The following is a 13,889-nucleotide window of genomic DNA, read 5'->3' as shown; positions in this document are numbered from 1 at the left end:
TCAAAATCAAAATATTTAAGTATAGTTCTACATATATTTTAATTTTTATCAAATTTCATAATTTATTTTTCACAACCGAAAATACTTGACTTTATCCAACATCTGACTTCCATCCCAATCTTATCTTTCGCCTCTGAACACGAGATGAATAATAACACAAATGATGCACAAGAAATTTAGTGGTCCGTGCCTGCATTTGATACCGTAATTTTCGAAGTTGTTAGACTTCGATTAGATTCAATTTTTAATTCAAAAAATAAAATTAATGTGTTAAATAATGACGAATTAAACCTCTGAATTTGATTAGTTGAATATTGATCATGTTAGTAACATCATTCAAAATAAGTTGACTAATATATGTATATAAAAAACACGGTTAACGACACGTCAAAACATAGGTTCTCTTAGATACTTACCTGTAAAAAAGTTATTTCATATATTTTTTATGGATACTTAATCTAAAGGACGACATCCAAAGTGTAACTATATGGTCAAGGGACGTAACATCTCAGTTCTCAAGGTTGGTGACAAATCGGTGATGTAAGGAATGGTTAATATTTCTTACAGTGCCAATCAATGGGCGGTGGAAACCACTTGGATTTCCCACCAATTTTATATCCATAGATATAATAGTTCAATTTGATTCAGGAAATTATTACGCATGCTTAAACTGAATTGAATACTTCCTGTAAAATTAATTATTAGCATGTCGATGTGCAAGTCTTAAATTCTCTAAATTGCATACCAAATAAATAAGCCGATTTATGTGTAATTAATGTATGTGTTTATTTAAGCGTATAGATACAAAACATACTATGCATGAATAGCAAACACAATTCATGATTAGAAAAATGAATAGTTAACGGATATCAAACGAAATAAGTTACTATTTATATAGGGACATATTTATTTATTCATATATATATATATATTACAACAATTCATATTACGTAGCATAAAATGCTGAAAAAAAGCAAAACATCTTCCGCACAAACAGTTATTAAAGAGAGAGAGAGAGAATTCGGTAGGCGGACGAGCAAATGAGCCACCTGATGGTAAGTGGTCACCACCGCCCATAGACAATGGCGCTGTAAGAAATATTAACCATTCCTTACATCACCCATGCGCCACCAACCTTGGGAACCAAGATGTTACATCCCTTGTGTCTGTAGTTATACTGGCTCACACACACTGTAAACCGGAACACAACAATACTGAGTACTGCTCTTTGGCGGTAGAATATCTGATGAGTGGGTGCTACATACCCAGACGGGCTTGCACAAAGCCCTACCACCAAGTTAAAATTAGTTAATGCCAGGTATACTCTTTCACCTGCCGTTGGTAAATGGAGGTACACTTTTTCAATCAAAGGTTCCTTTGAGCATGCCTAAAAGTTTCGACTTCTAGGCACGCTTAAAAAAAATTAATGACAGACATTTATTTTAGTCCCTACTATATTTTATTTAATTACAAAGCTACTTAAATTTTATACAAACTTGCGTTATTTCAGCAAAGCTGAAATTTATGTATGTATTATTATTATACATATATATTTACAAAAGCATACGCATAGGTTAGTTCTGACATGCGTGCAGACCACATAATAGTTTTTTAGCTGTGCTAATGAAGGTGCATGATTTTGATTCTCGTTGCATGTTTATATGCCAACATTAAGATAACATGGTAATATTTAGACACGTTCATCGTAAAATATAGATCAACCGGTATAAATAATAAATGTGGCGGAAAGATTCGTTACACCGGAGTAGATAAGAGGGACAGCTTACAGTGGGTATTATATTGGATTATTTCCCCACACCTTGGTCAGTATCTAAAAAGACTTAAAAATAGTGGCCAACAGTTTGGGCAAGAAGTACTCGCACACTAGTAAAATATTATGACGTTTTGCAAGTGTCAAGAAGCTGTCACGCACACCAAGATAATAAAGTTGGACCGACACTTTATCTAGATTTATAAATAATCTACTAAGAGGAACGGCGATTGCTTTTCGTAATTTCGTGAACTTTCGAACCAGTGAGTGTGTCGTGGTTTTTTTTCCGGTCATAATAGGTCAATGTTTCGCATTCGAGGTTTGCCATTTATTTCATTTTTAAACATTAAGGCGAATATGAAGCACGCCGCGTACATAATTGTCATAATAATTGAAATAAACTACGATCACGACAATGTAGATAACGGTGTACAGCATTAAGAGCGTTTTAGACTAATGACAGTCTGAGTAAAATGTATAATAATATAATTTATTGTATGTATGTCGAAATATAAAATTCGCAGAAATGATTTGTTGTGCTAAATTACCTTTACGGCGCGGTGCTGCCGAAAATTTAAACGTTGGATTTTTTTACTTTTTTAGAGCTTGTTGATTTTTTTTACATAATTTATCAACGGATCGTAGGCTTTTCAATTTGTATAATTATGTAAGTTCTTATGATAGGTGATGTTATATAAGTATTTTTTTATCAATGTATAATTTTTTTTTTTTGGGATAATTATTAAGATCCGTTAATATATCTGTAATAATTATAAGTTCAAAAAACGTATTTACAATTATCTGACATGATTTATATGATATATGTCTACATGGTACATTGTTATATTTGTTTGTGATTATTATTGATGATTATTAGAGTTTCTCTCTTTTATCGCGTGTTATGGAGGATATTTTTATATTATCAATTTAGTTGTAATACCACTCAATGGCGCTACACATCAACTTCTACACCATAAATTGATAGATATTGTCATGGAAAATCATAACTATAATATTAAAGAGTGCATTTCTTTGCGAAAAAATATTAACAGACTTTGCAAGGCATGCCGGGTATTAGATAGTAATATTGACACAACCGAACTAGTAACTGTCAAAATAAAAAACAGTAAAATCAAAACATGCAAAATTTATTATATGTACTTAAATGTCAAAACATGTGACTACTATTTGCTTCCAAGTAAAACCAAAATGTTCACCTCTAAGAGCGTTATTTAATATAAACTAATAGACAATAATCCGTAACAACGTAACCACATGAATAATAGTACTTGAAGAAAATTGGTAATTACAGCCGGTTCAAAATTAGGCGGCATTGAACTTGGCCCGCGGCGTTGCTACGTAATAATACGGCGCAAGGTGAAAATTATAAATGCTATTATCTCCTGACATGTAATTACGATGGGATTTATGATATCTTAGAAACAACGCGATTCACATGCTCATCTATACTTGTATTAAAATTACGGAAGTTATTATACTATCTAATATCTACGATTGAAAACTTTGACTGGCGCATGTTACGAAATAATATACCCATTTATTTAAATTTTATGCACGTTTCGACGATTTCACTATTTTCTTTAAATCCGACTTATTATTATTACTTTGTTATTTTGGAGTCAGGAAGCTTTAGAATTGAGTTAGAATTCTGCTTAAAAAATGTTTTTGTATGTAATGCTTGTTTCCCCCGCGTGAAGTGATGTGGGACTCGCCGGTGCCCAGGACAATCTAGTGCGCTTTTTTACACCGGAATACCCACTAAAAATACAGCGGTACTCCTCCGTCTTTACAGCGGGCGCCACAGGATCGCTTTCGCATACTACCGTGACGCCTTGACGGTCAGGCCGCCTATGCGGGCCTCCAATTCCTAGGGGGGATTCCCGGGGTACTAAGAACCCTCTTAGTCCCAGCAGCGTCTATTAAGGCGAAGTAGAAGGTGCGTGTAGCCTTGTTTCCTCCTCCCAGGTCTTCTTCGGTGGATCGGGTTTGCAGCAGCGTCAACCTCCTGCTCCCGTTCCGCTGCCTCCTTCTGCGACGTTCCGGTTTCGCAGAAGAAGCGCATTTCCGACCAGCACGCCTCGCTACCGAGCAAAGCGTCGATGACGCTCTGCATCGAGAGGCTCCAACCAAAATTACCGCCATGGAATGCTTCGTGCTTCACACTCAGTCAGGGTGTTGTACGCCGTGTCCATAATGTGAATACCTATTATAACCATTTTAATGCTAAAATTGTATTTTATATGAATTAAGTAGGCTTATATGTGTATTTATGTCGTCCTAACCATTTCGAAATTTCGACAATGGCGGCCAATGACAAAAGAGTCTAGCCAACTACGGTGGACATATTATTGTGCACATGTGTGCGCGTAAGCATTCTCTAATCCGACCGGACAGAGTTTAGGCGCAGCATCAACTGCTTTTCGTGCTTTCCGAGACACGAGACACACTTCCATCTGGGCTGTTATTGAGATCTGGGGTTTGAATACTGGACGTTAGAATCTGCGTTCTTATAACTAGCCACTAGATCAACGAGGCAGGCTTAATTAGTCATTTAACGGCCTACTTGGTCCCTTTGTTTCTCATTACACAAATTGATCAAGCAATCAATAAAACAAATATTTTAAAGTAAACTAATAACACCTATGAAAATAGAGCTCACTTTTGAAGAAAAATCTCAATCAAAGTCATCGTTTATTTAAATAAACGAAAGACATAATCTTAACTTTGATACATTTGTATGAAAGATAAAGCTAATCATAGTCTGTATCACTGTTTACTGATAAAATCAGAAAGTATTATTAATATTTGTTTTAGCATTTTATTAACATTTGAGAATATACTTTAAAAAATCGATAAAATTTTGACCAAAACTGCCTAAATAGATGTTTAGTTTATTTTAAAATACTGCAAATCGTAGGGAGATAGTGATGACAGCCTAGTAATTAAAAGTATAAAATGATTTCCTCGTTAATTATATAATCTATAAACCAAAGTCGATCACATAACCGCCTACTTTTTAAGTCGGTTAAAAGTACACCAGTAATCTATGATGCGACGGTAAGATATGACTATACTTTCTCTTATTTATTGGTAGGGCTTATAACGGTGTTGATCATTAAACGTCTCCGTTACGTTCTAAATCTATTTTGATATCAGTAAATTAAATTTAAACCTCTTATGGACTACAAATCTTGTATCTCTGAAATGGTATCAGATTGAGACCGTAAAATCTTATGTCGATTCGAAATTCAGTGATTCAGTAAATCTTATATTAGGTTTTACTTCCTAAAATAAACGTACGTTTGCTATTATTGTATAAAAAAGACGTAAATGCCCCACAGCGGGGTTAAGATTATTTCCCTTTTAAGGCTTGGAGCGTTTTTCATAACACTTTTCCAATGTGGCAGATTTTCATCCGACACATTAATTATTTGTTTAATTTCTGTATAATAATTAAAAACAATATAAAACTCTTCAAAACCCATCTCTTTATTAAATTAATTCTAAAATTTCAACTGCGGACACAATTTTAACATTATTAAATAATAATACGTAATGTTATTGTGGTACATTCACACGCACGACTCACGCAACGTAAGATCACAGTTTTAATTACATTTAATAAAAAAATGACGCATTTAGTTGTAACTGTACTCTTTAACTACCTCTTAAATCACCTGTATTAAAATCGGCTTATTTTTCTCACCGACGTCATATAATGTATTATAACAGAGTCACAGCCCCAAATATTAGTGAGTTAAACTTATAAAATCAAAAATATAATAAAATAATAAGCATTATTATTATAATAAAAATAAAAATTATTGCTCTCTGACGCTATAGGTTTTAGCGTAAAAGGTTAGCTAGTCTATATAGAGATTAAAGCTATAAAGCTTAGGTAACCTTTATAGACATCTGTCACTATCGACTAAATATAGGTCGCTTATTGCGTTTATCGACTAAAGAGATTTTCTATGTTTTTTTTTTTTCAATCCTACTTTATACCGAAAAGCCAAATCTCAGTGCCGTTTCTTTTTCTTTTTCTTTCTAAAAAGAGTCCATCATGACAACAAACTAACTGGCAAAAATATACTTAATTATAATATACGACTGATAAAATGGAATCCGCTTCTATCACCATTTAATATATAATCCTAAACTATTTAGTACAATATATATCATGGTCTACACTGACTGACTGACAAAATCGAATGAAACTTAGTATGCATAACATTATATGTCAAGACAACTAATATAAACCTTGTCGTCTTCAACTATACTAAACTCTGTTACTAATTGAGAAATCATCACGAACTGGGACATATTAATCGCTAGGCTTCTACGAATATAAACTATAGAGTTTATTATTTTCAACTACTTCTCTATCAAGTATCCTAGTTTAAGACAATGTCTAGTGTTGGACATAAAACTACTACTCCTGGACATAAAACAAATAAATATCTCAAGCAAAGTAATTGCCGTTTTAGAACAATGAAGAATTATGACGGAAAACAAGAATCGGATACCGTTACTCCGCTCTTCCGTTCTTCGCTAACTTTGATAACCCATTTTGATTAGAGCTGTTAGTGGCTCAATGAAACTGTTTAGATCATATTATGATAATTAAATAAAATGACCAGGGAGAGAATATTTGAAGTCAGGATGCATTCGAAATCGATTTTTTACTACCTAAAAAATAAAATTTAACATTACATCTCCATTTATGCAATCGATATGTTATTAATTACTTTTTACATATTGCGCAATAGATATACTTAATAAATTTAATGTACTTAATCACAAACTTACATAAAGTCGAAACTTTAAGACTTCTAAGGAGTTTATTTATATATGTATAAAATCTCTCTTTAAGATTCTAGGTAGTCGAATTCCTATAAAATATGTAATAATAATTATCTAGTCACTGATCTCTAATGCCTAATTACATTTAGAAAAAAAAAAACACCTGTCGTCTGTAGATTGCGACAATCCATCCTTTAATCTAGTCTACAGTAAATTGTTTTGAATTGCTTTCATTTCCGTCGCTTTGACCGCTGATCTAACCGCAACTTAGAATATTATATATAATATAATGTCTAACTGTCATGCAAAATTGTTCTGGTGTTTATGATTGTCTAGTGTGAAATGAATAATTTTACACAGTGGCGCTTGTCTGGATTTAACCCGTAGCCATCGGTTAAGATTCACGTTGTCTTTATTCAAAATCAAAGTCAAAATATACTTTATTCGAGTAGGCTTTCACAAATAGTCATTTTACAAAAGTATGTTAAGTGAAGCTATCACCGTTTCGGAATGTAGATTCTACCGAGAAGAATCAGCAAGAAACTCAATAGTTACTCTTATCCAACATTTAAAATACAAAGTTATGTTAGATAAATACAATTATATAATCTTTCCTGCCTGAAAGTCGACAAGTATTAATTCTATGCTTTTTTATCATATATTTATGTATGGTTTTTTTTTCAAATGATTTGAATTTATGATTAATTGGGCTCGGAAGCTTAAATGATTTAATTTTATATATACATACATTCTTTATTTGCAATTTTTAGATGTATGAAATATATATTTTGGCTAATTTTGTTCGCAGGGTGCGCCGATATGTGGCGACCAATACTAATGACAACCCTAGTGATATCGAGTATCTATGCTCGTTCCAATCAGGTCAGGGACGTAACCACGTCTTGCGACAAGAGCTCTATTAGTGTTCATCTTGATATGGAACAACCATTCAAAGGTCTCGTGTTCAGTAAGGATTTCTCCAGGGAATGTCGGGTACAAGGTTCGTACATACTGGAATTGTTTGATTTAATCTTTATGATACATAACTTACTTATATACTATATATAATACTTAAATTTACTAAACTAAAGGCAAAAAACATCGAGATTAAAAAAAATGTTGCAAGAATAAAAACATAGCATAAAAAATATTGCCACTTTCAAAAAATGATTAAATATGAATTAAATCATGTGAAAAGAACGCTCAGCGGGTGATTAAATGAATTCTCTCAGCGATGATTACGTAAACTAAACTATAAAATAAAGTAAAAATATTGGTAGGGACTATCGAACATTATTTTGTGAACGTGATTTTTTTTTAATTTATAGGACAAATGCATACGAATGTAACTCTTCACTTGCCATCAAATGCGTGTGGTGTAAGAACATCTACCCTGAACACAACGGTGGAGGAGCCAGATGACAACGAAGATCTTTACTACAGTGTAGAACTGATCGTTCAAATGGACAGACAACTGCAGCAGTCTTCGGATCAGGAAATAATTGTCAGGTAACTTTTATGGTATCCACTCATATACACCAATGTCATTTTTGTTCATACCATTTTTTACTTATGTTTCGTTGGTCTAGTGGTAGACTGGAATTAGGAATTTGATACTGTTGCTTTTCGGTGCCTCGGAAATCCTTTTGATCAGGGGCCTGACTCTAATCGCGTCTATGTGACTGATGGAAAAGAGTGCACTCAGAGCACCTTAGTTTACGTATTTACTTCTGCACTATAGGATCTCTCACACAGAGGACCAGTGTTTGAGATTCATCATGGCCAAAATTTGGTTAGATGCCATTATGAATACCTAAGTAGGTTAATATTATAATTTGTATAGATTTTAACGAACTTTTACTGTCCAAAAAAAAATTATGATATAAGTAGGCGAACGAGCATATGGGCCACCTGATAGTAAGTAGTCACCACCGCCAATAGACAATGGCGCAGTATGAAATATTAACCATACCTTACATCGCCAATCCGCCACCAGCCTTGAGAAATAAGATGTTATCACTCACCCTTCAAACCGGAACACAACAATACTGAGGAGTTACTGTTGTTTATCGGTAGAATTTCTGATGAGTGGGTAGTTACCTACCCAGAGAGGCTAGCACAAAGTCCTAAAACCAAGTAAATTCAATTATAAATAAAGAAAATATTTTACCTGAATCAGCGGAATAATTTATGCTACGTTTTACTAAAACATTATTTTACACACAAAACATTTTATATATAGCAAGGTGGTCCCGTTTAGTAAACCTTGACATTTGCTATTGTTATAGACTAGGCGTGGTATTGGCGTAACCGAAAGTAATAAAACTGTCAAGTGACTCTATCAATCTTCTAACGCATTATTATCTCTATATACAATTACCATAACTAAATACACTTATCTTAATATTATAGTAAATTTGACATGATTTTTGTAGAGTAATTAAAAAATTAAGCAGAATTTTCTTTTCTTGTATGTGTTAGTGTTTTATTTTTTACTTATAAGTATTAAGCTAAATTCATAAAGATTTTTAGTTTATACGTCAGTGTTTATATTTACTATTAGGAGTATTAGGAACATTTAGATACATAGGCAAGTGACTAAAACATGTAAATCATAACCGAAGGTGGTTCCTAATTGATATTGATCCAGAAAATGCACCTTTTATCGAAATAGTGTGGGCAACTCGCTTGTTTATACGTATACAAACAAAGTTTTGGGCGAACAAAATTGAAAATTTAAGACCTGAATTGTTGAAAGGTTGCCGGTTACCGCATAATTTTCATGAGCTTAATAAGTCAGATGTTTTTTGCTATATTTATCCATCACGGATTGGAGTAGCGTGGTGGTTAATCCACCAAACTTTCAACAGAGAGCTTTTGACTAGCAGTGAATCATTAACAAACTTAAGTTACTTTACTTTTTTATTTACATATTTCTAAGGCCTAAAGTGAAGCATTAAACGAGAATGACATACATTACTGCTTATTGCTTTTTATGTAACGTTTAGACGTTCTTTTTCATTTTAGTATAGTGCACTTAATGTATTGTTAAAATGAGACCTACATAGCCATTGGGTACATATAAAGAATGACTGTAGATTCTTGTTAAATATTGATTATTATTATTATTTTTATGATATCGGTAGGTGGACGAGCAAATAGGTCACCTGATGGTAAGTGGTCACTACCGCCCATAGACAAATGGCGCTGTAAAAAATATTAACCATTCCTTACATAACCAATGCGCCACCAACCTCGGGAACTAAGATGTTATGTCCCTTGAGCCTGTAGTTACACTGGCTCACTCACCCTTCAAACCGGAACAAAACAATACTGAGTACTGCTGTTTGGCGGTAGAATATCTGATAAGTGTTGATTTATAATTTTATACAATTAAACCGATTGTTTTCTTTGATATGTAAATGTCGAAATGAATTAATGATGACGATGAATTAGAAAAACTAATGTGAACACAGAACTTATCTCACGATTTAATTGTTGCAATAGATTATCTCCTTGCTGTACATGGTCATATTATTACGTGTACTTATATAATTATTTGAATATCACACAGGTGTAAATTGCAACCGCGTGCGGTTCGAATAAGCAGTTCCGCGCTGGAGGGCGTCATTAAGTCCAGGTTGCGAGAAATGACTGGACAAGAAGGAAAACGTGTAAGGTAATGATGTTAATACAATTTATAATTATAGTTATGATTGAACTTTAGATTGAATTGCCAATACCGGGAACGGATAATAATACCATATGTAAATAAATACTTGCCAGAGGATACTTGTTGTATCATTTATATATCTATGTCAAGAATATATTATTATTATATTTGTAGCGATGTAGATATCAGTTTTAAGGTTTTTTGGAAAAAACCTTAGTTGGTGATTTAATTTGTTAATCGATAGGTGGACAAAGATTAAGAGTAAAAATTTCAAGGACGTTTCGTTAAATGAGGGAGAAGAAAGATATGGCGTAGAATTAAAGAAAACGAGAGTGGTACATATGTATTTATTTTTTAGTTACCTAAGTTTTTTACTTTGTACAACATTTCGATATGAAATATTGAATAAAACATTACCGCTGCAATAAGTTTTACGCCCATTTTTATCTTATTACCAGCTGAACTAGTGGCTTTGATCGCGCGTAATTCATAAAACTACCTATATCACACAAACACCCCATTTTACCCACTCCAGGACTGAATTAATAAAAGCAGCCTATGTTCTTCACCGAGCCTAATTCTATATCAAATTTGATTCAAAGCGATTCAGCGATTTATTTAAGCGTGAAGAGGTACCAGACAGATTGACCTTCGAATTTAAAATATTGATATAGATAGTCGCACTCGATCCAATTTCAGATAACGATATATAATTTCGTAGAACAATGTTTTCCTTCACTACAATCGAAATCACAATGTCTTCAGGACGGGCAGAAACCGTCAAGGCTGGGAGCACGCGGGCGAGCTGGAGCAGCGGCAGCGCGTGGCGGAGGCGGCGCGCGCGTGGATGGAGCTCGCGCCCGCGCGCGTCGAGGTGGGGCAGCCCACGCGCCTGCTCGTGCAGTGCACGCTGCCAGGTCTGCACGACGGCACGACCTCCGTCACTTCCTTTCACGTTTTGCTAATCAAGTTTTAATTCAAGAGAGATCCGAAAACGAAAATTGACTTCCTAATGATATCTTCAATCATGGTTTATATTGTTTAATAGTTTGCTATTCCTCTTTCCAGTTGGAGTCGGTCTTCGTGTAACCAACTGCGTAGCTCACGATGGTTTAGGTGAAGCGTCGCAGAAGCTCTTGGACGAAGCCGGCTGTCCCATAGACGAGGCGATATTCAACAAACCCACTCTGCAACGACACAGGCAGAAGGGCGAGATCGATTCGTCGGACTTGGAGCCGGTTAACGAAATAAATTTACAAAGTGATAGATCCGATCCCGACGACGTCATTCGAAATATGATGACGTATCAACACGCTGTGACAACATTCGCTGCCTTCAAGTTTCCAGATAGAGCAAAGTTGCACCTCTCGTGTGGGATAGAATTGTGTAAAGGGGTTTGTCCGCACGTCGACTGCAAGTCCCTGCAGAAGCCGCACCACACGAAAGATGGTTTAGTTCGAAAGGCTCGATTGGACAAAGAAGCGAGAGGAGTTGTGATTGACAGGCTGGAAGTGTATAACAGTATCGAAGTTCTCGCACCGAATATTGAGTTAGAGGATGAAGCTTCCATAAGAGGTAAACGTAGACCTACAGACAATAACAGAAAAAATAAAATAAAAAACATTACTAAAAATATACGATATCACGAATCTATCTATCTATAGGTACAGTCCCTAAAGATAGTTAGTCGGCCAGTCAGTTTATTTAAACATTGATAATATACTTGAAAATGCTAACAATATATTTTTCAGTATATAATGTGTGTTTGCGCTTTATTTGTTTTCGTATTTTGTACTATTACGTCACACGCGGTAATAAGTAGTTCAGGGTCTTATACTAATTGTTCTAAATGTTAATGTCTATTTATCATTAAACAACAACACAAACTTTAGACACAAAACTTGCCTGGAATCCTTCTTGAAATAAAACTCGAGCACTTTGCAGTGTTAGTGGTCACGGGCAGACTGACATAAACGTCGGGATGTTAAAATAATTAATATACGCGATTAAATCCGTTAAAAACTAGTTTTATTTCAATGTGTAATAATCGCGAAAATCTAAGACAACATTATGGAATCCTTCTTATATCCCTACCAGAAATAGTTGACTCAAAATACTTGTTGGAAACAGTAAAATATCGTACACTCGATGGAACTTAAAATAAAAGCTATACAAGTAGTTGATATTAATACTGCTCGATTGGTATTTTATTTTTTTTCATTGTGTCATCCTTAACGGTAACTTTGGAGTAACGCAAAATACACTAAAACTCTTATCATTGTCGAATAAAAAAATGTATCAGATTTATGCATATTCTTAGACTCGAGTCTCTCTTCACGTTTATAAAAGGATACGAATAATTTCAGTGTCGTAACATATTTTTAACAATATGAAGTTTAATAATAGTGATTATTTTGATAGAATCCGCGATAATCATTGTAATGATACGAGATGTAAACTATAGTCTATGTATGCAATTAAGAGGGGTTAGGCAATTAAGGGGCTGAAACTAAAATCATAATTATTATTCTAATTATACCTTTTAGGACGCATTACATTATCTAAAGCAAAATAAAATGTTGTCGGCTTTTTTAGTGTTTACTTTTTCTTTTTTGTATTAACGCTTACTTACTACTACTACACAAACTACTTACTACACAAAACTACTTACTACACAAAATTTTCGCTAATTATTATTATTATATTTGTTATTTTCTTATCGTGGAAATTTCATTTATTAAAAGTTTTCTATTCCGTTGCAGGTTCTAGAAGAGTAGAAGGTGAAGAAGACTTTGTTCGAGGCTTCTCTCCAGGCGACAAAACAATTTGCCTTTCACCGGGGAAAATGGCCCTTGCATTCTGTATTCTAGGAGTCATATTCCTTTGCGCTATTGCAATCGCGTTTGCGTCACTCGTGCGAGCGAGACGGAGAGTTACACGCGAACCTATTCATACATCTCTTTCATTCTACACTGGCAGCAAGAGTATTTTCTCTTCTAGCGGCAGCAGCAGTTCAGGATTGAGTGGAAGCAAACTTCTTCTAACTGATAGTCCATACTTAGATCATCATTCATCGTCTAGCAACAACTGGCCTTACAACAGGGCGTTCTAAGCATTTTTTTTTTTTGGAAAAAATATCCTGTTAAATATTAAAAATATATCTAATTAACTACTATGCTCTCTAATATCTTCACTGATGTGAAGCGAAGTGTTGGTATTGTTTAAATTTCATATCGGTTACTTTTTATTTCTACGTTAGAGCACGATAATTGTGCATTGTTAAAGTAGAATATATATTCTACAATATTATAGAGTAGATTTTTGAAGAAAAAATGGCTAACAAGGGATATGACAACCAACGCCCTCTATAAATTCGTGTTATGAACCAACATAAAACTAACATTCCAATATAATTGTTGAGCATGTTAATAAAGTATTTAGGTTATATACTTTATATATAAGAACTTTATAGTTTGTAACAATTTTGTATTTATTATTAAGTATTAGAAAGGTTTTAATTTGAGGGGATGCTTTTGTAATTTTGATTTACTTTACTTAATAAGTGAAGATAAGTAAGGTGTGGGATGTTGTTTTTTTTTTTAATGGTAGTAATAACTATTT

The 13,889-nt window shown here is 34.0% G+C and overlaps 1 protein-coding gene across 1 annotated transcript in view; it reads left to right on the top strand.

Annotated features, from left to right (window-relative positions):
- The window catches only part of LOC125068603, a 38,917-nt gene extending 25,385 nt beyond the window's left edge, over positions 1-13,532 (top strand). The window contains exons 2-7 of the mRNA XM_047677810.1: positions 7,404-7,595; positions 7,924-8,104; positions 10,170-10,274; positions 11,034-11,185; positions 11,337-11,843; positions 13,031-13,532. Of these exons, the coding sequence (XP_047533766.1) occupies positions 7,415-7,595; positions 7,924-8,104; positions 10,170-10,274; positions 11,034-11,185; positions 11,337-11,843; positions 13,031-13,380 (1,476 nt within the window). The 5' untranslated portion in view covers positions 7,404-7,414 and the 3' untranslated portion in view covers positions 13,381-13,532. The remainder of the gene's footprint in view (positions 1-7,403; positions 7,596-7,923; positions 8,105-10,169; positions 10,275-11,033; positions 11,186-11,336; positions 11,844-13,030) is intronic.
- Positions 13,533-13,889: the final 357 nt, after the last annotated feature.

This window comes from Vanessa atalanta, chromosome 14, assembly GCF_905147765.1.
Source record: "Vanessa atalanta chromosome 14, ilVanAtal1.2, whole genome shotgun sequence".
Classification (NCBI taxonomy): domain Eukaryota; kingdom Metazoa; phylum Arthropoda; class Insecta; order Lepidoptera; family Nymphalidae; genus Vanessa; species Vanessa atalanta.
The sequence above is the reverse complement of the archived record's forward strand: the minus strand, read 5'-3'. Positions and strand labels throughout refer to the sequence as shown.